This window comes from Ictalurus punctatus, chromosome 25 (genome assembly GCF_001660625.3).
Source record: "Ictalurus punctatus breed USDA103 chromosome 25, Coco_2.0, whole genome shotgun sequence".
Classification (NCBI taxonomy): domain Eukaryota; kingdom Metazoa; phylum Chordata; class Actinopteri; order Siluriformes; family Ictaluridae; genus Ictalurus; species Ictalurus punctatus.
Genome location: NC_030440.2, coordinates 88,599 through 115,000, shown reverse-complemented (window position 1 = coordinate 115,000; position 26,402 = coordinate 88,599). Strand labels below are relative to the sequence as shown.

The following is a 26,402-nucleotide window of genomic DNA, read 5'->3' as shown; positions in this document are numbered from 1 at the left end:
TCTGTGTCTCCAAGTCTCTGTGTATAAACAGCTATTTCTCTCATTAGTGTAGCAGTGCGATGTTCTGTAGAAGTGTGTGTGTGTGTGTGTGTGTGTGTGTGTGTGTGGCTTTACCTGCCCGAAGCAAAATGACCTGATCATCCAGGGGAAGGTCTGAGAAGTGCGGTATCCTTTTAGCCCATTCAACCAGTGTGAAGAGCTGCTTATCTGCTGCTTGGCAGATGTTAGTGACTGGGTCATTTGTCTGAGAGAGAGAGAGAGAGAGAGAGAAAGAGAGAGACAGACAGACAGACAGACAGACAGAGACAATTAGCAACACTTCACTGTTAGTATGAGATGGCATCTCATCAGGTGATGTTCAGTCATCATGCACAGCATCATGTTCGGTGAAAACCAAACACAGTGTACAGTGTATATAAAAAGTTTGCACGCCCCTGTTAACATTTGAATGACACCAAGCTAAATCATGACCCGATCTTTTCCCACCTTTAATGTGCAATTGCAAAATATACAAAGTGGAAAAAAAATGTTTTTAGGGTATTAAAAAAAATAAAAATAAAAACCTAGTTGCATAAGTGTGCGCACCCCTAAACTAATACATTATTGAAGCAGCTTTTGATTTTATTCCACCACTCAGTCTTTTTGGGTAAGAGTCTATCAGCATGGCACATCTTGACTTGGCAATATTTTCCCACTCTTTATTACAAAAAAACAAACATTCTAGATCCATTAAAGTGTGAGGACATCTCCTGGGCACAGTGTCATTTTTTAGCTGCATTCAGGTCTGGGTTCACTGCTTGCTAGGTCACTGAAAACCATCGATCTTCTTTTGGTTAAGCCGGTCCCTACTAGCAGACCCCTGAACGCTTACACTTCTTGATGATTAACTCATTTTGTGCGTTTCGTCAGTAACACCTGGCTCCTAATTGCTGTGTTAATGATTGTGGAAGCAGGAAGCGCATACATATTTCTTTCGCACCTGGTTTCTGAGTGTTGGTTTACTTCTCATGGAAAAAAATGACTACGTGTTGAAATCTGTTGTGTCGTTTCGTTGTTGTCATTATTTGTTCGGTTAAGGACTTACAGAGTTTCCTGGACTGTCATCTGTGTGCGTTTCAGTCTTGGGCTCCACTGCGAGCTCGGCATCCAGGATCTTCTCTACAGGCATGTCTTCATTAAAACTGCTGGTCGACTCCACCTCATTATCGCTCTTCTCCTTCCCACGCTGCCTCTCTTCCTGAACCGCTACAGTGAGCCAGGAGGCACATAAACACAGTCCTATTATTTGATACAACACCTGTATTATATCTTGATGGATGTATTTGATGTTACTTTGGTACTACTTTTATTTGAAGTATACACACACCTTCCCTCTTCATGCCCATGGCCAGACACTTCTGGTAGCGGCAGTATTGGCAGCGATTGCGCTGGCGTTTATCAATCAGACACTCCTTGCTGTCTCGACACGTGTAGGTCAGGTCTTTCCGGATGGTCCTCTTGAAGAAACCTTTGCACCCCTCACAGCTGTACACACCATAGTGTTTTCCTGCATTCACGGCAAAGCCAAAACACAATCTGTAATCCATAAAGCATACACAAAATAGGAATAGCCAGGTCAAAAAAAACAACAACAAAAAAACCAAAAAAAAAACAAAGACCCGATTTTCCCAACCTCAAACATACTCAATCAGCACAGACATGGTTTTAACTGACACATGACTTCTGTTACTATTACCTGTCTTTTAGTGCAGTGTGTATATCTTTGTGCAAGACAAACCGAACTAAAACATTCTAAAAAGCCGGATTTACAAAAGAACATATATTCATACAGTATATGTATGTTGATGAAAGGCAATCACCTGTAAATTCTAAAATATTTCACATTTTATTAGTACACCTGTGTGACTAGGAACAGGAAATTGCTCAAGCATGAGTTCCTGTTTCACAGGGGTATAAACATGAGGTAACACACAGGCCAAATTCCCTTAGACATTCATAACAATGGGTAAGAACAAGGAATATAGCTGTGATGTGCAGCAAAAGGTTGTTGAGCTTCACACAATGGGGCGTGTCTATAAGAAAATAGCACAAGCAGGGTAATAATTAAGAAGTTCCAGTCAACTGGAAATGTTATGAATCAACCTGGAATTGGGCGTGTGTCTGTATCGTCTCAACGCAAAAAATCTCCAAGGATCACAGCTGGAGAACTGCAGAAGTTAGTTGTGTCTTGGGGTCAGAAAGTCTCCAAAACTACAATCTGAAGTCACCGACATCACCACAAGGTTTCAAGAAAAAAAAGCCTCTACACTCGAGCGTCTTCAGCGTGCAGACACTGGAACTTCAATTGGGATCGGGTTCTACGGTCAGATGAAACCAGAATAGAGCTTTTTGGTAATAAACACAGAGGTGGTTTTGGAGCACACAGAGAGGTAGCCGTATGGAAAAGTCCCTCATGCCCACGGTTAAATATGGAGGAGGATCTTTAATGTTCTGGGGCTGTTTTTCTGCCAGAGGACCTGGACATTTTGTTAGGATACATGGCATCATGGACTCTATCAAATATCAACAGATATTAAATGAAAACCTGACTGCCTCTGACAGAAAGATTCAAATGGGCCGTGGTTGGATCTTCCAGCAGGACAATGATCCAAAACATCATCAAAATCAACACAGAAATGGTTTACTGACCACAAAATCAAGGTCCTGCCCTGACCATCCCAGTCCCCTGACCTGAACCCCATAGAACACCTGTGGGGTGAACTGAAGAGGAGAGTCCACCTGCGTGGACCTCGAAATGTGAAGGATCTGGAGAGGTTCTGTATGGAGGAACGGTCTCAGATCCCTCACCATGTGTTCTCCAACCTCATCAGGCGTTATAGGAGAAGACTCAGAGCTGTTATCTTGGCAGTATTGACTAAAAGTGTGTCAATAATTGTTGCACACCTATATTTAACAAAGATTTTTTTAAAAATAAACCTGTGTTTGGTTGCAACTGTTTGATATCCATGAGAGCAGAGTATTTTTGTGAATTTTTTTAACAAAAGATCAAAAGGTTCGTCAATAAAAGCAATTTTTCTTTGCTCATTACCAAGGGTGCCAATATTAGGGGAAGGCGCTGTAACTTCTCAGCAAAACTACAAGCATCAAACACAGGCAGGCCGATATACTACTTTATCCGAACTGTGCATTGTAATCTTGGCCTAAATAGTCAACACAAAGTCAAGAGATCACCATACAATATTATATACAAAATACAGATAAAATCACCAAGATTACCTGAGGAGCGATCACCACAGATGGCGCAGATGTGTTTGGACATGGATCCAGGACTGGTGCACTGGTAGCTGTTGATATTGGCCAGGGGCAGCAGACCAGGAGGAGGCTTCACATCTTCTGAGCTGCTCACACTGCTCAGAGAGTTCATCTGCATGATTGATAGAGAGAGGGAGGGAAACAGAGAGAGAGGGAGAGCGAGAGAGAGAGAGAGAGAGAGAGAGAGAGAGAGAGTGAGTGTGAGAGAGAGAGAGAGAGAGAGAGGATGGAACTGTGAAGTTTCCCCCCTGTGTCCATTACTTTATAAACACCAATAATCATCTATCCATCCATCTCTCTCGCTCTTCTCTCACTATATCTCTCACTCGGTCACTCAGTTGCTCAGATAGATGGCTAAAATTGTGCTTAGTGCACAGCTGCCAGTAGAGGGCAGTCATATCAACACGTTATCTACACAAAACGTTTTAAATGATTTCATCAGCTACATGATTTCCACCCCCACCTCCCAACTGCCAGCTTCTGTCTCTTGTATGTGTGTGTGTGTGTGTGTGTGTGTGTGTGTGTGTGTGTCCTTTTTGAAGAACAAGGAAAACCAAAATGTCCTCACAATCCCCTGGTCCTCACAAAAATACAGTGTTTTACAGCTTTTATATGAAAAAATAAAAGAGTCAAACATTTCATTCTGGTTACTGAGGTTAAGGATAGGCTTAGGTTTTGGAAGGTCCTCACAGAAACAGAAAACCAAAATGTGTGTGTACACAGATGGCTTGCAAAAGTATTCAACTCCACAAATAAACGATACATATCCATACTGTACAGTGCTGTGAAAGAGTATTTGCTGATTTCTTCGGTTTGTAACATATAACATTTAATAAATAACATTATCATTTAAAAAACTGTATTTTGTGTTTTCTCAGATTTGTTTTAGGTTGTATTTCATTTAAAGATCTAAAACTATTTAGTATGAGATACACACAAAAACACAAGAGATCAGGATGGGGGAAAATAATTTTTCACAGCACTGTATTCTTCCTGTCAGTATTTTTATGGCAATCATGTGTTCTTTAACAGTGAACCTTAAAAATGAATTATTTGATTTAAAAGAAAACCAGAAACTGAAAAAAAAGATCCCATTTTCGTAACAAAAACTGCCTCGGTTGAGCCGTCACTGACGAGATGGTCCGTCTGCAGGAAAGAAGTGAAAACAAAGACTAAGCACAAAGTGCAAGCTGCATCACACCACCCTAACGCTATCTACATGAAACCCTCCCTCAAAACTCAAAAGCAAGTCCGAGACTCGCGAGGGAACCCACAGAGAGGCCAACAGTCACTCTGAAGGAGTTACAGAGAACAGTGGCTGAGGGTGGAGTGAAGGTGCACCAGCACAACCATTTCAAGAGCTCTGCATAACTGAGGACTATGTGGGAGGTGTGGCTAAAAACAAACTGTTGCTCAAGAAGACACATGTGAAATCATATGAAAGCTCAACAGTAACAGTAAGAGCATATTGGTGTGCAATAAAATACTGTCTGGAACAATCTGTGTAAGGGTCATTTGTAATCCAGATGAATTCGATGACTTTTAAGGGGTGTGAATACCTCTGCAATTCACTGTATACAAGTACATAGATGAAAAGATGAATCATAGATGAATTAGATGTGTTAAACAACTTAAAAAATGGCACTTTTTTTTAACCCACCCATTTTTTTAAATGATCAAAAGTATTGGAACAGGTGACTGACAGGTGTGTCTTGTTGCCCAGGTGTGTCCTTTTAAACTGATCACCTAGACTGCCCCACTAGTAAACACTTGCTGCAAAAACCAATTAAGACGGCTCAGTGGTTACCACTGATACCAATGTTTTACAGCATGTGTCTAAAACTCTGTACACTTCAGTACTAGCTACAAATTCAATATAAAGTTCTTTTCATTTAAATGAATAAAACCCAAACAGCACGTTCACTTTGACCCGAGTTATACAGATGGCCCTGAAACACGTGTCATAAAGTTGAGACTGTTGAGGCCCAGTGTAAGCTACTGTTAGGGGACTCGGGGTTTCTGGCCTTGTCAGAATTGAGCATTTTTACCTGTGGGCTATTGAGGGCGCCAAAGTCCATGGCAGGAGTGGAGGGTAGTGAGGCAGAGGGCGAGCTCATAGAGGAAGTGATGACCGAGTACCCCATAGCCGAAGGGAGGGGACGTGAGGTGCTGATGACAGACGAGTGACCCATCATGGAGCTCATTGGTGGAGGCTGTGAGAGGGAGGAGTTAAGTGCCCCAGGTGAGTCTGTGGGAGGAGAAAAACAGCGAATAACATTCATGGTATGATAAGCTGTCATGGTTCATATATGATAGCATGACGCGTCCCTTAAAGGATTTGTTTTGCATTGGAAAACTGCTAGAACATTGATCTGAACATACTTTACAGGATTGCTCTGAACCCCTATTCGAATTGGATTAGCTTTACACAGGCAGGTGAGGTAATGGAATTATTACCAGAGTATCTCTGGATTTTAGCCTTGTCTGAATATAAAAAACATTTTACAATATAAAATGTAACACTAAACCATATCCTCTCTAACTGACATGTCGGTAAAAGAGTTGTCAAATCCTTTGGGAAAGGAGGCTTTGTACTTTTTCTTCAAAGTTATAAAAACAAAAGTTAAAACAATCAGTATATTGTAACACAAGTGTATGTAGCACACAGAGGAGTGATGACCGCGCATACAGCAAGAAGACACTCCCATCCCTGTGTTTCATACAGAGGTAGCTTATCTCGTTCAGTCGTAATCAGGAAAGATTTCTGTCAGCAACATTACTGAACGTCCAGAAATCTAACCCTGTCTGAACAGAACTCCAGATGTTCAAAAACACAGTTGTAGTGTATTTTAAGGGAGTTTTTGAGATGCACTACTTCACCAACATGCAATACTGATTCAATCAAGTGCCAGTCACCCTCACTCGCTAAACCTGACTTTTCGTTTATTTCCTCACTGTTCACGGTTTCCTGAAACCCCAATGCATGCATAAAAATAACAATAATTAAAGTTTTAAATTTCACTAAGAGAGCCTGCTTAAGAAGGCCGCCAGTCAGTAAAACAAAGAGGGGGGTCCGTGTACACCGATCGGCCAGAACATTAAAACCACTGACAAATGAAGTGAATAGCATTGATTATCTCGTTACAGTGGCACCTGTCATGGGGTGGAATATATCAGGCAGCAAGTGAACAGTCAGTTCCTGAAGTTGATATGTTCAAAGCAGGAAAAATGGGTGAGCGTGGACGGCCGGGTGCGTGTGCGTCCCTTACCTGGGGAAGAGACGGCACCAGGATGCACTATGGGAAGAAGGTGAGTCGGCGGTGTCAGTGTGATGCTCTGGGCAATGTTCTGCTGGGAAACCTTGGATCCTGATATTCATGTGGATGTTACTTTGACACGTACCACCTACGTAAACACTGTCGCAGGCTGAGTACACCCCTTCATGGTAACGGTGTTCTCTAATATCAGTGACCTCTTTCAGCAGGATAATGCTCCCTGACACACTGCAAACATTGTTCAGGAACGGTTTGAGGAACATGATAAAGAGTTCAAGGTGTTGACACGACCTCCGAATTCCCCAGATCTCAATCCGATCAAGCTTCTGTGGGATGTTCTGGACAAACACGTCCGATCCACGGAGGCCCCGCCTCACAACAAACAGAAATTAAAGGATCTGCTGGTAATGACTTGATGCCAGATACCACAGCACTCCTTCAGAGGTCTTGTGGAGTCCATGCCTCGATGGGTCAGAGCTGTTTTGGAGGCACAAGGAGAGGGGAACCTACACAGTATTAGGTGGGTGGTTTTAATGTTATGGCTGATCAGTGTATGTAGTTAATAATGTTTCCAAATCTTAAAGTTGAGGTTATCAGCTCTCAGAGACAAACTCACACAACATTACAGTAAACTCTCTTTTCCAGAATTCAATCAGACTGCATTCAATCTTTATCAGAGAGCAAGCTGTCCAACAAAAATGTTTTTAAAATGTCGATGAGTGGCTTTTCCGCCACTCTTTTCTCTCTTATCTCTCGCTCACTGGCTGTGACAGAAGACACATTCTGGCAGTGGCCTTTACTAAATGTCACATTTTGATCCTGAAGCGAGGCCAGAAGTCAAAATATCTGAAAGAAAGCCTTGCAGAACAGACACCATATTCGACTGTAACGTCTTTCACGTAATGAAATGTTGCCTTGTTCAGAAGCTGCTAGTTTATTATGTACTAGATAATGTATACGAAGCATTTTTACCCCCAATTTCCTTCGTAGTTTAGTCTTGGCCAATTCCCACACAACAGTTAGGTGTCCCCTCCTTCACTAACCCAGGAGAGTGAAGGCAATCACGTGCTTCCTCTGAGACACGTGAAGACAGTCAACTGTATCTTTCTGACCTGCTGTGTATGCTGTGTCACAGGGTGTTGTACCACACTCAGTGGAAAGCACTGCCCACCTCCTTCCTCCTTCTACATGCATGACCTCACAGACGCCCACGATTGGCTAGAGTCGCTGTGATTGATGGAGATCATGCAACCCATCCCACCTAGAGAACATGGCAAAGTTTGCCCTATTGGACTCCTGGCATCACCAGGATTCAAACGCGCAATCCCCAGACAATGGGGAAAACTTTTTAAATTATTTTCCAGAGCCTGTATATGAACCTTTAGTTCTGACAAACATACACAGACACAATGTTTCATAGAACCATCTTGTATTAAAACCACAACCAATTCAGTGTCATCAGAACACAACTGTGTATCTGTGTAGCAATGTGTCTAATGTGCAAGGCTTTCTTTCTAGAGCAGTGGACAGCTCTAGTACCTGATCTGCAAGGGTTTCCTTTGCCAGGTTTTTTGATTGAAACATTAACATTAAACATTAAACAAGTCTAGCGTTTAATATGCACTCGATTCACCCACTTGCATCGAATGCGTCCTCAAATTCAGTATTTCACAATCAGGCTCCTGCAGTGATAGCGATGACCTGATGGTCAGGGGTTAAAGTACAGCTTTTAACAGTTAACTATCAGGTTCTGCAACAAGAGCAAGCTGCCACTGTTAATGCATGCGCAGATACCCACAGAACAATACAAATAGAACAATATCCTGATTTGCAACAAATCAAACCTACACTGTCCAATCCATCATTCTGTCAGTTTACTGTATAACCGTAAACTATGTAAAGTAAACTGTATTGTATCTCTGCACTGCATTAATGTACTGTATCACTGTACTGTATCACTGTACTGTATTAATGTACTGTATCACTGTACTGTATCACTGTACTGTATCAGTGTACTGTATCAGTGTACTGCATTAGTGTACTGCATAGCTGTACTGTATCACTGTGCTGTATCACTATCAGTTTACTGTATAACTGTACTGCATAAGTGTACTGTATCACAGTACTGTATAACTATCAGTATTCTGAATCACTGTACTGTATAAATGTATTGAATCACTGTACTGTATAAATGCATCACTGTATAACTGTTATACAGTACACTGATACAATGCAGAGACTTCTGGACTGCAAGTTTAAAGAAGAGCTGTTTAAATTTGTAAGTGGTAATTACCGGGTCAGGCAGCACAGACAGACAAACGCAAGCACGTGCACACACACACACACACACACACACACACACACACACACACACACACACTTCTGTTCCAAATTAAGTTGATGTCTAATCAATTGTAGCACTAAATCTGCCTTAGTCTGCCAGAGTGGGTTTATCATCTCACCAGCTGTCATGAAACAGATGAGAGGACACAAAAGGAGGGCTAGAGACAGAAATAAGAGAGAGAGAAAATAGTTTTTACAGTGTAAACAGACTACAGCAACAAAGAGACTATTGCTTATCACTCTTATCTTGCTACTTAACCCATAGGTATATCAGGGTCAGTGATGGCACATAATCATAAAATGAGCTATAAAATTTAAATAGGCTTTTATAAGTGCAAGATAAAAAACCTTTAACCTCGGACTAACTCCTACATCCCTCGGCTAAAAAACGGAAGAAGGATCACATGTCAAAAAGCACATTTTCTTGGTCACAAGTTCTATAAGATCTCGACATTTGTCTACAGTTCCTGATATGCAAAACTACACAAACACACACGTGCACAACCAGACCCGCCTCACTGTGTAACCGTGTGTCACTTACAGCGGGGGAGGAGAGGGAAATGTCCCTAAAACTTCTCTCTAACACGGAATGACATGGTTCAATGCCACAAAACCTTCCTGTCATGGAGGAAGCATGTGACGCGTCTCTGCTCAGACTAATCACTCAAACAAAACTGGACTGAAACTGAAGAGATGTTTCAGTTCCGCATCGCATCATTCCACACAAATATATCACATCTGGGTTATGGGGTAATGAGACAAGACGGAAGCCCTTTCTGGGCACTATGTGGGATGGGGCGTAGGTCCATCGCAGGTCATCATGTGTGTGTTTGCATCATCCCGAAGGATCTCAATCCAGGTGCACATCTCTAGCAGATGTTCTGTGAACCTTTTTGAATAATAAAAAGTATATGTAAATTTTATACACATACACATTATATATATATATATATATATATATATATATATATATATATATATATATATATATATATATATATATATATATATAATTATCAGAATAAAATATCACAAAAAACATAAGTAAGGACTACACCAGATGGATTATTGGATTATGGATTAATTATTTCCTGTATTGTCCTAAAGTGTTTGAGCTGATGAGTGTTCATATTTCAAGACAAAAGTTAAATATATGACAAGTGTATCGTTTACCATGTCCTCTGGTGATGTAGTGAACTTCACTGTAGTAACCGTTTCAAACTAGGAAGTGGAATTTCGATAACATCAATATATTGCACGATGCAATATTGGCCGATCTCATGATCAGAGAAGTCTTCCTCAATAGTAACGGTGTGGATGAAGACACATGAACTGCCAGAGAGTCTAGTCTAGGCATCAAAATGTCTCCAGTGTTAAAATATATGAAGAAACACAAACTCATGGGAAGTGGAGTGTGCATGTGTGTGAAGGGTTCCTTGGTAGAACTTTTAAAGTTCAAGTGGCTTTATTGTCATTTCAACCATACACAGCTGGTACAGTACACAGTGAAACGAAACAACCTTCCTCAGAGTCTTGCGATCCAATAAAATATGATTTCTGAACCAGTCATGCAGCTGCTCAGGATGCTCTCGATGGTTCCTCTGTAGAAAGTGGTGATGATGGGAGGTGGTAGATGGGCTTTTTCCAGCCTTCGCAGAAAGTAAAGACGCTGCTGGGCTTTCTTGGCTATGGAGCTGGTGTTGATGGACCAGGTGAGGTTCTCAGTCAGATGAACATCAAGGAATTTAGTGCTCTTGACAATCACCATGGAGGAGCCATCAATGAAGTCGACAACCATCTCTTTTGTTTTGTCCACATTCAGAGACAGGTTGTTGGCTCTACACCAGTCCGTTAGCCTCTGCACCTCCTCTCAGTGTGCTGACTCGTCGTTCTTGCTGATGAGACCCACCACGGTCGTGTCTTCAACGAACTTGATGATGTGATTGGAGCTATGAGTTGCTGCACAGTCGTGAGTCAGCAGAGTAAACAGCGGTGAACTAAGCACACAGCCCTGAGGGATCCCGTGCTCAGCGTGGTGGTGCTGGAGATACAGAGGTGGTATACATGAGGTGGTAGACTAGCACGTTGGAACAATGGCACCGCTCAGGGGATGTTGAAGATGTCAGCGAGAACATCTGCCAGCTGATCTGCACATCCTCTGAGCACTCTACCAGGAATGTTGTCTGGTCCAGCAGCTTTCTGTGGGTTGAATATGTGTAGAGTTTTCCTCACATCAGCCGTGGTTAGACATAGCACCTGTTCATCGGGAGGAGGGGTGGTCTTCCTCACTGCCACGTCACTCTGTGCTTCAAACCGTGTGTAGAAGTTGTTCAGCGCATCTGCAAGGGAGGCATCACTGTCACAGATGGGTGATGTTGTCCTGTAGTTGCTGATTGCCGCTCTAACTCTGTTTAATTACATTAACAAACTACATAATGCTACATGCCTGGATCAAACTGTAAGCCCGGTTTGTTTTCTCCGGGGATCACAGCCCAGATTGAGTCTCACTCACTGTCACTAAAATACATCTCACAGCAGGTTACTGATTAACTGCACATAGTCTGAGATCACCAGGAAACATGGACATCTAACAGAGACATGCAGAGTAATCATCAGGCCACGAAACAAAAACAAGCCTATCTGTTACAGCCTACAATTAGCTAACAAGGTTTGTATTCAATATTCTGTCTAAATCCTGATGCTGATTACGGATACTCTTTACAGCAAAGGACAAAATCCTAAACTCCTGTCTTGACTAATTAATAAAAAAAGACTCGGTTTGAGTTGAGCTAAATTCATGACCAGAAAAATGTCAACAATCTGCTGGAGCTAAAGAAACTAGAGGCACGTAGAGCAATGCAGTGGTGTGTAGCAGACGTTTGTTTTGCAGTGTCTTTAAAACGACACTACTGCTCTAGAATTATCACACATCTCCAGTCATGTGAAAAAATATGTACATCCCATGGAAACTATTGTTTTGTTTGACATATTTGGGCAAGCAAACATTTGATCATTTTTTAAACTATCTAGTGTCTGCTGTTCCCTTTGTTATTGAGGTGTGTGAGTTCTGTAAGGCCTTCAGTAAAAAGCTTGTGGATGCCTATGAGTCTGGTAAGGGATTTAAAAAGATCTCCAAATGATTTTAAATACATCATTCCACTTTAATGAAAATAATCTACAAATAGTGCAGATTTCAAACGACTGCTAGTCCAGGACTGACCGTCCCAACAAATTCAGCCTAAGTCTCTAAGAACCCCAAAATTTCATCACAGGATCTGCGAGTGAGTCTCACAGCTGTTGGGGTGAAAGTGCATGCTTCTACAATCAGAAAGAGATTGCACAGATTTGACCTGCGTGGGAGGCGTGTCAGGAAAAAGCCTTTGCAGGACTACAGTTTATCAATGAGCATATAGACAAAGACCAGGCCTTTTGGAATAATGTGCTCTGGAGAGATGAATCGAAGATAGAGGTGTTTGGTCACAGTAACAGCAGACATGTTTGGCGCAGACCAAAGACAGCTTTTCAGGAGAAACACCTCATACCAACTGTGAAGCACGGTGGTGGAAATGTTATGGATTGGTGTTGCTTCTATGCTGGACAGGACAGCTTGCATTTATTGATTCAACTATGAATTCTGCATCTTATCAAAGAGTGCTTGAAGATAATGTGAGGACATCTGTCCGAAAGTTGTAGAATCAAATCCACCAAGGAACGGCTCAAGAAGAAGAAATGGAGGGTTATGGAACGACCGAGTTAAAGCCCGGATTTGAATCCCATTGAGATGTTGTGGGGGGATGTGAAACGGGCAGAACATGCAAGAAAACCCTCGAACATCTTACAACTGAAAGAATATTGCATAGAAGAGAGGTCAAGAATTCCAGCAAGCCTGGTGGACAATTAAACAGAACACCTACAAGAAGATATTTCTGCTAAAGGGGGCAATACTAGCTTCTGAGACCAAGGGTGTACTTACTTTTACCACAGAAGAATCTCATATCTATTGATATTTCTGTTGAATAAATGATTGAAAAAGTGAATTTTCCTTGTGGTTTTGTTCAAGTATATCAACATCATTAATAGGCACTGTTTCAAAGAGCAATAAATGTTTGCTCGTCCAAATATGTAAAAAAAAAAAAAAAAAAAGAACAAAAGAAAAGAAAAAAAAAGAAAGAGAAGTCAACAATATCCAAAACGCCCGACCTCAACTTGGAATTCCTACTTGGGAACTTGAGGTGGTCTCCTCAACTCCAAGTTCTGGAAGTGACACCAAAGCAACATGGCCACTCACAGCATCAGCAGTAAACACGCTGCAGCACCTCTTACCTTTAAATGAGTTACACTGTATCTGATCAAACCGATCAGAATACAGATGGATTCGTTCGTCAAATCTAGAACGCTGACTACACGCTTCACTTCACTGTTCTGATGAGGAATATATACATCACTCAAGGAGGCACCCCCCCCCCCCCCCCCCACCCCCCACTCAAATGCATGATGTCATTCCAAGCTCCGACCTCCCTCTTCTGCGTTAAGTCAAATGCAACATTAGTTACACAAAAACACACACACACACACACACACACACACACACACACAATCTATACAAGGCGCATTTCCTGCAGAGAAAGAACAAGAAAAAGTGAGCATGAGAGGGGGAAGGAGATGGCATTCAAAGAGAATGCCTTCAGGGCGACGTGAACAAATATACCTCTTAAAAATATGTCAGCTCATAATGGAAACGGCCCATATAGATATAATTGAATGCAATCACATGGCTCAGTGACACAGTTAAGCTCCAACGGTGTGTGTGATTATCCACAGCTACAGTACAGTGTAGTGGTTCATAACATCGATATATATTAAGAGATCATTAAAGAGGAGGTTCGGTTGATAATCTGACTGTAAAAGGAACTAATGACATTATTTTTCAAATCAGAATTTCTCTCAGGACTGAGTGGAGACAAGATACCCAGAATGCACAAAAGACACTCTGATTAATTTATATATAGTTAGGGGGGCAAGGCTAGGCATTTCTGCTAAAAATAAATTAAAATAAATTAGCCTTGCAACTGATGATTATTTTCATAATCGATTAGTTGGCCGATTATTTTCCTATTAATCCATTAATCGGATGGGGCGGGGCAAACTGTCAGTACCCTTTTTTTTTAATTTAAAATAAAATCCACAAATTGAGTGTTACAAATATAAACTCCAGACTAAAACTTTACACAACTGTTTGTCCAAAACAGAAAAGAACCCATCAGTTTAGCAGATTATTATACAGCACCTTTACTCAACATTATTAGGGAGTAACACAAGAAGTAAAAGATTCACGGATGTTTTTACCCCCTTCCAATAATCAGACACACAGTTACGATTCTTCGATTGAATGGATTACTAACACACCTCTTACAATCGGTCGGTTTTACTCTATTTTGATGAGGTGATTGCAGGTTTATCAACACGTGTACGCAGCCAGCGTACTGCAGCGATACGTCAAGTCCAGACCTCCAATCTAATCTAATTTACACCGAGAACACATTTTAATGGGAAGTTATGACTCCTGACATGACTGGCCTTTCACTGACCTGCAGCTGTCCAAGTACAGAATAAAACGTGATGGGGCATGCTGCTAGGGCAAAATAATCAACCCTGGGGTGTGGTTACGTCTCAACGTTTATTCTCCAATAACAACACGTCCTGAGGTACGTTATTCCTCGTATAACCACAGCAAAACGTCAGGGTACACAGACTGGTGACGTGGTAGACGGAAATGGAGTAGGTGCTACGCTAACTGAGAATAACAGTGTGGTAACAGAGAACAACAGTTCTCGTGCAGAAGGAAATGCTGATGTGGTGATGGAGGATGATGGAAACTTTACAGCGATTACAGATGTGGGTAAGGAGCATGGCGCTGTGGAGGCAGGGATTAGCATGGGGGCGTTGCTGCCGGGAAGAAGAAGAGTACTGCTGCTCCTTTAAGGTGCTTGCTAGATGATTTCTGTTTTAAATTGACATGTTCTGGGAGGAATGGAGACAGAAGGCACATGGTGGGAGGTTGGGAAAACACAAATAAAGATGTTTTGCCAGCAGTATACCACATATACACACACTAAAGAAATAATGAAGGGCACCATTGAGGAGTTAGAGATAGAGAGATATGAATAATAGAAAATAAAAGAATCACTAAAAATCACACAGGGAAGAAGAAGTCTTTAGAAGACTGAAAGGCGGCACTAGATTCCTATCGTCATGAGCAGGCCAGGGGGGCCCTAATTAGAGCCCAAATCTCTAACGTCAAAGACACTGATGCCCCAATCTCCTACTTCTTTAACCTACAGTAGAATGGAGAACCAGACCTCACAATCTCGTGTTGCACCTAAAGCGCTCTGATGGAACTACAAGCACAACATCAGCAGAAATGAGGAAGATTGCAGTGGACATTTATAAGGAACTGTACTGTGCGGAAGTCACTGACCCACAATGCAGAAAGGAGCTACTGAAGGAGCTACCGAAACTGAGTAAAGGACAAGCAGAAACATTGGACTTGGACATCGAACCCCAAGAATTAGCTATTGCAGTACAGCAATTATCCACTGGGCGAGCACCAGGTATCGATGGACTACCGGCAGAATTCTATAATTCTATAGACCTGTATGAGGTTTTTAAATTGTCTACAAACAATGGAACATTACCCATCAGTTGCACACGAGCTGTTTTATATCTCCTCCCAAAAAAAGGTGACTGGAGGAGTGTGTCACTTCTATGTACGGATTATAAAGTCCTATCAAAGGGCTTGTCAAATAGGCTGAAGGAACACAGACACAGTGGTAGAAGTAAGTCAGACATACTGTGTGCCTGGACGCATGATAATGGACAACGTATTTCTTGTACGCGACATGATCGAACGGAGTAAAATCAATTCTCACGATCTGAGTTTTTTATCCATAGACTAAGAAAAAGCCTTTGACAGAGTAGATCATTCGTATCTTTGCAAAGGCATCAAATACTTGGGTGTGTTCTTAGGAGAAGAGTACCTGCAAAAATACTGGGAGGGAATGGTGGAGAAGGTAGGCGCAAGGTTGTCTAAGTGAACTTGGGTCCTGCCTCGGCTGTCCTACAGGGGGAGGGTGCTGGTTGCAAACAATCTGATCACCTCTATGCTGTGGCACAAGTTCACAGCCCTCAAGTCATCAGACACAATAATCAGAGAGATCCAGAGGAAGATAGTGGATTTTTCTGGAATGGACAGCACTGGACACAGGCCCCTGTCCTTTACCTTACAGGAGGGAGGTCAGGGCCTGATCGACTTGTCCAGTCCGGCTTTTCGCCTGCTAACAGCACAGAAACTGCTCTACAGCTCAGGACTGACATGGGAGAACATGGGATATGACAGACATTTATTTATCCTGAACCTAAACGAGGTGGATGTATCGAGGACAACTGTTTTTTTTCAATCAGTTCAAAGAGCTTGGTCCTCCCTGTTAAAGGCCAACAGGACAGGCAACCAACCATGTTATTGTTACTGTGTAAACGAGGAGTCCTTATTTAACAATCCACTGATCCCAACACGAATCCTGATATCGAGGAGCATTCGCCAGTGCCTTCACAAAGCTCGACTAACCAAGATTAAAGGATTGAGGGCTGGAGAAGCCTGGAAGAGGAGTGAGGAGACAGGGGATGCTGAGAGAGGTGATCCTAGCACTTCCTCCAGAGTTTAGGGAGACTCTAGAGCAGGGATCTGGAGGAGACTGGCAATGCTTCCCCATCTCTGCAGCAATTGAACAGCAGGAGGAAGAAGACGGAAAACTACTCTCTTTTAGCACACCACAGTTTGAAAACGCTTCTAAAAAGACCTTCTATGCAGTCAGCATGAAAGTAACCTATCAAAACTCTCTGGCTGACGTGAAGGTGTCGAGGTAGTCGGACCTACTGGTGCCAGGCTCTTCCCCAGGAGGCTGCTAGAGGTCCCTGTACAACCCCTCTATAGAGAACAAACAGACACGTGGCGCATATCGATTCCACCATAGCTACAACGTGCCCATTTTTTGATTGAGAGGAAATGTTAGACCACCTTTTCTTAAGATGCGACAGACTAGCTGGGAGTGTTGGCAGGGAGGTTGGGTCAAATACTAACAGAAAGCCTGTTTATTTTTGGCCCTAAATACTCAGTTGCACAGAAAGAAAAGATCTGTGTGCTTAATTTTATAATAGGCCAGGCCAAACTAGCTACCTGGCTCACACGAAAAAATAAAATGAAAGGCAATGGAACACTGAACCCAGAACTGATGCTAAAAACCCTTTTAAAGGCCAGACTCAGGATTTAATTTGCTTACTCAAAAATGACACACAGACTGCAAGACATCTGTAAGGTTCTGGGGCAGGTCGTGCGTAAGGCTCGGGGACAGGGCGTGCGTAAGGCTCGGGGGAAGGGCGTGCGTAAGGCTCGGGGACAGGGCGTGCGTAAGGCTCGGGGACAGGGCGTGCGTAAGACTCGGGGACAGGGCGTGCGTAAGACTCGGGGACAGGGCGTGCGTAAGGCTCGGGGGAAGGGCGTGCGTAAGGCTCGGGGGAAGGGCGTGCGTAAGGCTCGGGGGAAGGGCGTGCGTATGGTTCGGGGAAGGGCGTGCGTAAGGTTCGGGGACAGGGCGTGCGTAAGGCTCGGGGACAGGGCGTGCGTAAGGCTCGGGGACAGGGCGTGCGTAAGGCTCGGGGACAGGGCGTGCGTAAGGCTCGGGGACAGGGCGTGCGTAAGGCTCGGGGCAGGGCGTGCGTAAGGTTCGGGGGAAGGGCGTGCGTAAGGTTCGGGGGAAGGGCGTGCGTAAGGTTCGGGGGAAGGGCGTGCGTAAGGTTCGGGGGAAGGGCGTGCGTAAGGTTCGGGGGAAGGGCGTGCGTAAGGTTCGGGGGAAGGGCGTGCGTAAGGTTCGGGGGCAGGACGTCTGTAAGGTTTGCGGGCAGGACGTCTGTAAGGTTTGCGGGCAGGAGGTCTGTAAGGTTTGGGGGCAGAGCGTGTGTAAGGTTTGGGGGCAGGATGTGTGTAAGGTTTGGGGGCAGGATGTGTGTAAGGTTTGGTTTGGGGGCAGGATGTGTGTAAGGTTTGGGGGCAGGATGTGTGTAAGGTTTGGGGGCAGGACGTCTGTAAGGTTTGCGGGCAGAGCATGTGTAAGGTTTGGGGGCAGAATGTGTGTAAGGTTTGCGGGCAGGACGTGTGTAAGGTTTGCGGGCAGGACGTGTGTAAGGTTTGCGGGCAGGACGTGTGTAAGGTTTGCGGGCAGGACGTGTGTAAGGTTTGCGGGCAGGACGTGTGTAAGGTTTGCGGGCAGGACGTGTGTAAGGTTTGCGGGCAGGACGTGTGTAAGGTTTGCGGGCAGGACGTGTGTAAGGTTTGCGGGCAGGACGTCTGTAAGGTTTGCGGGCAGGACATCTGTAAGGTTTGCGGGCAGGACGTCTGTAAGGTTTGCGGGCAGGACGCCTGTAAGGTTTGCGGGCAGAGCGTGTGTAAGGTTTGGGGGAAGGACGTGTTTAAGGTTTGGGGACAGGATGTGTGTAAGGTTCGGGGGCAGGATGTGTGTAAGGTTTGGGGGCAGGACGAGGTTTTATGTTGTGTTGAAAATGAATCATTAAGGCAGACAGTGGGAGCCGAGCCACGGTGGGCAACTGATGTAATCAGCTATCGCAGCAAGCCTAGCGTGCACTTATCTACTTCTTATTTATGCATTTATCTATTTATTTATTTAGGTACAGTACTGTGCACAAGCTTTAGGCACCCTATTTATTTTTTTAGTATGCACTTTGTTATAAATTTTTTATTATATGACTTCTACATTATCAAGTCAGTACTAAAACATTTTAGATTCCCAAACATTAGCTTTCTAGCAGAAAATTCCATGTTACAGAAAAATGTTTGGATGTCAGTAAAGAAAGCAGCGTATTAAGAGGTAAGAGACACTTTTCAGATATAAAACACACACAATGACGGCTGCTGGGTTTCGCTACAGAAATAAGAAGCGAGTGCGACAGTCAAAGTCTCCAGAAGAACCGTGACTGGTTCTGCAACACGCTCGATAACCCTTATAGCTCATGTCCTTATTAAACTGCACTAATAGTACCGGAGACTACTATTTTTATTTATTTATTTGTTTGTTTGTCACACCAAACATTGACTTTGTTTCATTTACTATTGTTTACTGTACTTTACGGTATATTTTTAATGGAGAAACATTTAATTGAATTATTTTGAAGGCGTCTTCGCTCTACAGCATTTCTTTGCTTGTGCCTAAAAACTTCCGCACAGAACTGTGTGTTTAGAAATATTATTTATTTGATGTAAAAATGGTGGACACATCATGAAGGGTTAAAATAAAGGATTGTCAAAGTAAGTCGCTCTGTCTCTGTCTGTCTGACCTTCCATATCTGTCTCGGTTTCTCTCACTGTCTCTCTGTCCCTCACTGTCTGTCTCTCTCTCTCTCTGTCTATCTGTCTGTCTGTCTCTCAAATTCAAATTATCTTTATTAACATGACTGTGGTACAGTATCTGTCTTTGTCTGTCTGCCTCTCACTCTCTCTGTCTGTCTCTGTTTCTCTACACGTCCACAGTAAACAGTAAAGCTGTGTAAAGATGGGGAATGAAGCCGGTTACTGTACTGTACACACACTCCTGTTCCAGACTTTTTTACTATAAAGTCAGTCACCGCCAAGTGTTTTCAGACTCTCTCTCTCTCTCTCTCACTCACGCTCACTCTCTCACACACACACACACACACACACACACAGAGAGAGAGAGACAGAGAGAGAGAGAGAGAGAGAGAGAGAGAGAGAGAGAAAGTAAACAAGAGCGCGGAAGGGCTCATAACTCCGAGCGACAGAGACGCAGAAAACAGGAGAAAAACTCACTGAGATGTAAATACGTGTCACTGTTGTCCATCTCTGGTTATTTCCGTATTTACCCCCGACTTCTTCTTCTTCTTCTTCCTCTTCTTCTTCTTCTTCTTCGGGTGGCTGTGGAGTTGCTCAGACTCACACAGCGGCATCTCAGTCCATTCCGCTGGCCGGAGTGAGTGAAGGGAAGCGACAGTGAGCTCAGCTCAGCCTGAGTGGGGCCCATGCTGGGGGGACGTCAGAGCAGGGCTTTCATCAACGACAGCGCCATACACCTAGTCCATAGCTTAGCCACATAGGGCCCAAATAGAGGGAGGTGTGAGGAACGATCACTTCCGCCAACAGCAATGCCACAGTGTCATGTAGGGGGCCTATCTGGAGGAAGTATACGGTATTAACTGCACAGATATCACGTGTCATAAATATTGCAAGTGCAAAAGTTTATACCTCTGGTTACTAAGGTTAAAAAAAAACAAGCGTACCTCTATGTTTGGATTTAGAGGGTACATGATGGTGCAGGAGGTAGTAGGATTGTCACCATACCAGAATGTGGACTTCAATGATTCGTGATGTTTGAGAATAATACAGTACTATGGCAAAAATAATGCTTTACCAGTTATCAAGGTGCGAACGTTCAATATCTGTTTAAAAACATTAAACAGTGCAACAAACATTCAAATTAACATGATTAATTATATTAAATTAAACTAATTGATTTTGAATTCAAGTTTGTCCATACTAGTTCCACCTTGCTTTGAATAACAGGCTAAAACTGCCTGCGCGAAAGCATCCTAAATAACTGCTGAGTCCACAGAAGCAGCTATTCAAGAGAGGAACTAATCAAGAAAAAGCCGCACAATCGCCCCCTTCTGCACGGCTCGTTTACGCGGGCGTGGACCAAAGCAAACCGAAACAACCGTTCCCAGTGCTGACTCCAGATCTACTTTATTTGAAACAATCTTAGCTTATTTTAATGTCAAGAATTTGAGCATTGTTGACCTGATTTGTCCTAAAACTATACTGTGCTAAACAGAACAGGGTCAGACATAAGAGAAAATAATCAATATCTAATAAAAAACAATCAATTAGATTAGATTAGAAGAATTAATGAACACATCCGTATTCCTCATGTATAAGCCATGTTCTCCCACACGGTTTTGTTTGTGTTATTCCTGTTGTAGCCCATCTCTCCGGTCCTTCAATGTGTGCTCCAAAGTGAGACCCCTCCCAAGCCCCCTCAGATCTCTCTGTGGAGAGTGGGGGTCATGCAGGGGTTAGTTCCCAGTCCTCCGAAGGTTATTCAGAAGTCACAAGCCTTCACAATCTTGAACGCTGAAGCCGCAGGCACGTTGCTAGTGCTGGGGTTGACCAGTGCACCCTGGTTTTGTAGAACAAGCGTCGCTTTTTTTCAGCCCGAAATCTTGTAAACGGCGCATAAAAGAAACGCAGGAGGACGGTAACAAAGACGAATCACCTTTTTTCCAACTCATCTCACACTAATCAAGGCTTTTCATTTGTACTCCACTCCCTTTTGTCCAGCATATAACATAAATTCATTAAAGTCAAGGATTAAATGGGTGATTTGTCAATCCCCTCTTTGTCTGAGCGTAATGGTGGCACATGGTTCAGCGCGAGCACTTTTGTTGGCTTTTGGTTCTACCTAGGTTTACGTCTGTGAGGAGGGTTTGTAGTGTTGTTTAGTGGCTCACGTCAGTTTTAAATAGTCATAATAAATCATCACTCAATTAAACGTTAATGGCTACTAAAGCAATATATATATATATATATATATATATATATATATATATATATATATATATATAAACATTATTTGCAATGTGTGTTGATATAAATATATTTCTACAAGCGATTTATAAATTTGTTTCTAAACAATATGAAAAAAAATGTTTATTTTACTTGAGCTTAATTCGACTATTTAAGACAAGGTTTAAAAAGATTTGTTTGCAGTAATTTATTTATTTGTTTTTACTTAGCGTCACAGTAATGAGTTACATACGCTGGATGAAGTAGCTAAATGTAACAGATTATGTTTTTTTTTTCTGGCCCTCCTTCTCCCTCCATCCATCATCACTTTAAATCCCCAAGACCCTCCTCTCTTCAAGATAAACACCACACACACACACACACACACACACACACACACACACATACACACACACACCATATGCAGTAATCCCTTTGTATTCACAGTGCAATCCTGACAAACAATGCTTGTAAAGCCAGTCCTTCCCCCAGACCGGGCACCTGCTAACTCAACTCTGCAGATTACACAGGGATCATCCGGATACGCTACGTGCACCCAAAACCACTACACACACCACATATCACCAAAACCGCTACACACACCACATACCACCAAAACCGCTACACACACCACATACCACCAAAACCGCTACACACACCACACACACTCCTAATAACTACTAGCCTTCCCTTGCTTTTATACACAGCCTCACCCTTACATACATGAGGATAGTGAGAAATAATTCCAATTTTTATAATAAATTACTATTATGATTATGATGATGATGATGATGATGATGATGCTTATTAATAAGCTCGTTGCATTACCTTCACTGGTCCTTTTTTGGCTTTTTTCTCTCTGTGACTGAGAGACGTCCTGGTGTAGCCCCTTTTCTCTCCATCTGCTCCTGTTCTCCACACTCCATCTTCATCACACTGTATAAAGCGTTGCCCCCCCCCCCCCCCCCCTTCCTTCTCCAGATCTCCAGCCTGTCCTCCCCCAACACACATGTAGAGATGATAAGTCATCTCTCCTCTATGGAAGACAATGCTGGACAACAAGGTTCAATGTCATCAATCTCACAGGACATCCGTCATCCCGACAATAGACACAATAGGCAGAAGGCTTTGTTTCTCAAGGCTCCGTTTGTATACTTTCAACTCTTTTTGATTAACAGTCCAGCGAACGCCCCTGGTGAACACGCCGAACATCTGAAATTCAAGTGTACGTCCTGTCAAAAACTGCTCCTCCTCCTCCTCCAAATCGTGTTCAATCGCCACCAAATTTAGCATACGTCATCTTCAGAATCTCAAGAATGTTGAGATGTGAGATTCCAAACTGTGAGGAACCATGAGGTTATGAAACAAATCCCGTGCCAGTGCCATCCACTAGTCAAAAGTTACAATAACATGCTGCTTTCAACTTGTGTCCAATCTTCACCAAATTTGGCTCTCATCACCCTGAGACCTGTCTAAACAAAAGTTATTGAAGGAGCTCTGATATTCAAAACTGTTATCGCGTAAATGTGTGAAACTACAAATCTTTCTTGAATCCCTTTGCCTATAGTTACGGCTCTGCTTTCCTGTGATTGCTGCGTGAGTCTGCGTGCTTGGTCCCCGAAAACTCCGCTTGCAGCTTGAATTATTTATTAATATTCATCAAGCAACTTCGGGTTTGAATGTACTGTTTGAATCTGATGCTTTTCAGGTTGACTCAGAGCGGCACAACCCTACAGTACCTTTCGGATGGTTTGTCACTCAGTGATGCTCCTTTATTTATTTGTACCTGCAAAAAATAAAGATATTATCATCAATAACGGCACACTGGAACAAAAGTTTTCTGTAAAAAACGTTCAAATTTGATGCTGAACTCCCCATAAATGTGCAAGCTGATTTATTGTAATCTGTAAAGATGCTTTGTGACAGTGTAAAGAGCGCTATATGAATAGAATTGAGTTGAATTAAAATCAAGTAACAGGAGGATCGTGTCGTCCGCACAAGCAAAAGTAGGTCTTATCTGCTTTGCATGTCTGCCTTAATGAATATGCAATATGGAGCATTTCTAAAGTGCAGAATGCAGGGCGGTGTCTATGCAAATAGATGCATTTAGTAACCGCAGGATGATTTACTGCCTGGAAGTGAGTTAAGTGAATTGTGATTGCGAATAAATATGCCGAACGGTGTTACATTTCGCCAACTTTGCACACAAAGTCTGAAGAAAGAAGAAGAAGACTCTATGGACTTGCAGTGAGATTCTTTGACTGCAAAACCAGCCGTATAATTCTTGCATGAATTACAAAAACGCTGCAAATTCTTTATTCAATCATCAGAAATTCATTTCAATAACACAAGGTAAAAATAAGACCAAGCTACATGCAAACATAAGGAGATTTGAACTTTGTGGTTCCTATAGCAACCGAACAGTGGACAGGGAGCTAAAGACCTGTAATCCGATCCAAACAAATGTTTGAGTTGCTGTCTCGGTGTCACATTAACCTCTCAAACCTCAGATTGTCTCCGTCTGCGAGTCGGTGGAATTTAAGCACGATTAAGCTGCTGAGCTAAGCTTATCTGGTTTAAGATCATGAACAACGGCTTTATTTCCTCACTTTAGATCACTCAAGGTGCCTTTTATAACACAATCATAAATAATGCAGTAAAGCTTCCTAAAATGTATTCTTAGCTGTAGCTGTAATGTGAAGAAATGAGATAGATGTGTGTGCAAAGGCGTAACACAAGCACGTACCCTTAATTACGAACTGAACATGCAGGTACAAGTCAATCAATAAGTGGCAGAAGACCACAAAGAAGAAAAACACACAAAAACCGGGAATATAAACGCTGTTATCGGTATATGCACAGGTTACATGTCTCTTACAGAGCACTATATATATGTTTATATATCATTCTGAAGAGGAATCCAGGAAGTTCTTAAAGACACTTTTGTAGGTGTACAATTAGAGTACAGGTTTTGTGAGACATCTTCAGGTTAAGCTGACCCTGATCTGAAGGATCAGATGAGATTAAGACCAGAACCACCTGCTCCTGATCTTTTACAGCCAGCAATGTCACTCATCTGTTTGACATTAAAGAATCATAACAGAACCTAAGAATATCCCTCACTAGAGCTGTTAGTGTGAGCTCTATCTAGACTTTACCTCTCTGAGCCATCTCTGGAGGCAGAAAATAACCACATGCACTTTAAACACAATAGGAATCAGTGATACATCACAATACTTCAACAGTATATGTTTTCACAGTACATATTACAATAATGCACATTTACTTATGGTATTTAGTTTTTGTTCTTCTTTAATTTTTCACCCAGACACATATACAGTGAAGAAGAATCCAGGAAGTGTACTTCAGTAATTATGGTAGATGTAGTAAATAATTAAGTGTTGGACCACAGAAACAGGACATTTGGGACAAATGTAATATAACACTGTACTTGCACATGAGCAAATCCACCAAGGAACGTCTCAAGAAGAAGAAATGAAGGGTTATGGAAAGATCGAGTCAAAGCCCGGATTTGAATCCCATTGAGTTGTTGTGGGGGGATGTGAAACGTGCAGAACATGCAATCAAACCCTCAAACATCTTACAACCGAAAGAATATTGCATGGACGAGTGGCCAAGAATTCCAGCAAGTCTGGTGGACAAGTATGAAAAACACCTAGAAGAAGTTATTTCTGCTAAAGGGGGCAATACTAGCTTCTGAGGCCAAGGGTGTACTTACTTTTACCACAGAAGAATATCACATTTCTATTGATATTTCTGTTGAATAAATGATTGAAAAAGCAAATTTTCCTTGTGCTTTTGTTCAAGAAGCAAATAGCTGGCAGAGGCTTCTGCTTGGCCTTAAAGCCTTCGTTTTACACGAAAGGCTACATTTTCAGTTAATCAATATAAACTTCTTAAAACTTAACGATTATTTCTCTAAATGTGAGCGGGACATGCCTCCACCAGTTATAAAGGATGCTACTCCCCTGACCACACATCATCACAGCCTTGCGCAAGCATCGTGGAGCTTTTGAGAAAGGCATTAATCAGTCCCTCCAGGATTCTGCGATTTTGTGATCGCAGAAATTAACGCGAAATCAAGCAAACTGTCCCTCCACCCTTTTTGGGGATTCCCCTCATGGACTTCCCCTTGCAGCCTGCATAGTAATATACAGTTGCCCCTACCATTTACCTAAACACAAAAAAATATGGAAACCATGATTAATCAAGTAGTCCCACAGTGATTGGAGCAGCCCTGTGGCCGAGATTGGATGGGTTGAAGTATCTGGGCTTCCACTTGGACCATGGGCAGGTGTGTCTCCAAATTGATAAGACATCAGCAATTCTGGCCTGCCCAAGACTAAAAACTGGGTTTATACTTAATTTTTGGAACGTCACCAGCCCACTGACAGACCTCACTAAAGACAGAGTGCCAGATTTGGTCCAGTGGATGGAGCTGTGTGAGTAGGTTTTTGTCAGTTGCCTGTTTCCTTCCCGTCCAGACACCTGCAATATATGACCTCTCATTCAAGGTGTACAGAGACATTATGAAGAAAAAGTAAGCATGGAAGGAAGTAGCAGAGATCATTGGTGTAACATCGTGGAGAGTGTTTGTAGTTAGTCCAGTTAGCCTCCACTGCTAATCTGCTAATAGCTCATGTGAAGCACACAGGAACATATTTAATTTGTTTAGAAGAAGATATACAGTCTCCTCCAAAAATATGGGAAAGGCAAGGCCAATTCTGTGACACCTGTGTTTTATTCCTCATTCATTCTCTATGGGGCAACCCATAACAGTACTGTACTGGAACCCTGACTCAGACTCC

The 26,402-nt window shown here is 42.6% G+C and overlaps 1 protein-coding gene across 2 annotated transcripts in view; it reads right to left on the bottom strand.

Annotated features, from left to right (window-relative positions):
* rxrgb (retinoid X receptor, gamma b) overlaps positions 1-20,006 on the bottom strand; it is a 23,593-nt gene extending 3,587 nt beyond the window's left edge. The window contains exons 1-6 of one of the 2 annotated variants that reach the window (XM_017455889.3): positions 19,825-20,006; positions 5,361-5,560; positions 3,277-3,424; positions 1,367-1,546; positions 1,085-1,278; positions 115-244 (exon numbers count right to left, since the gene is read on the bottom strand). In XM_017455889.3, coding sequence (XP_017311378.1) covers positions 115-244; positions 1,085-1,278; positions 1,367-1,546; positions 3,277-3,424; positions 5,361-5,560; positions 19,825-19,855 — 883 coding nt within the window. In that variant the 5' untranslated portion in view covers positions 19,856-20,006. The remainder of the gene's footprint in view (positions 1-114; positions 245-1,084; positions 1,279-1,366; positions 1,547-3,276; positions 3,425-5,360; positions 5,561-19,824) is intronic. The other variant, XM_017455890.3, reaches the window with a different exon arrangement.
* Positions 20,007-26,402: the final 6,396 nt, after the last annotated feature.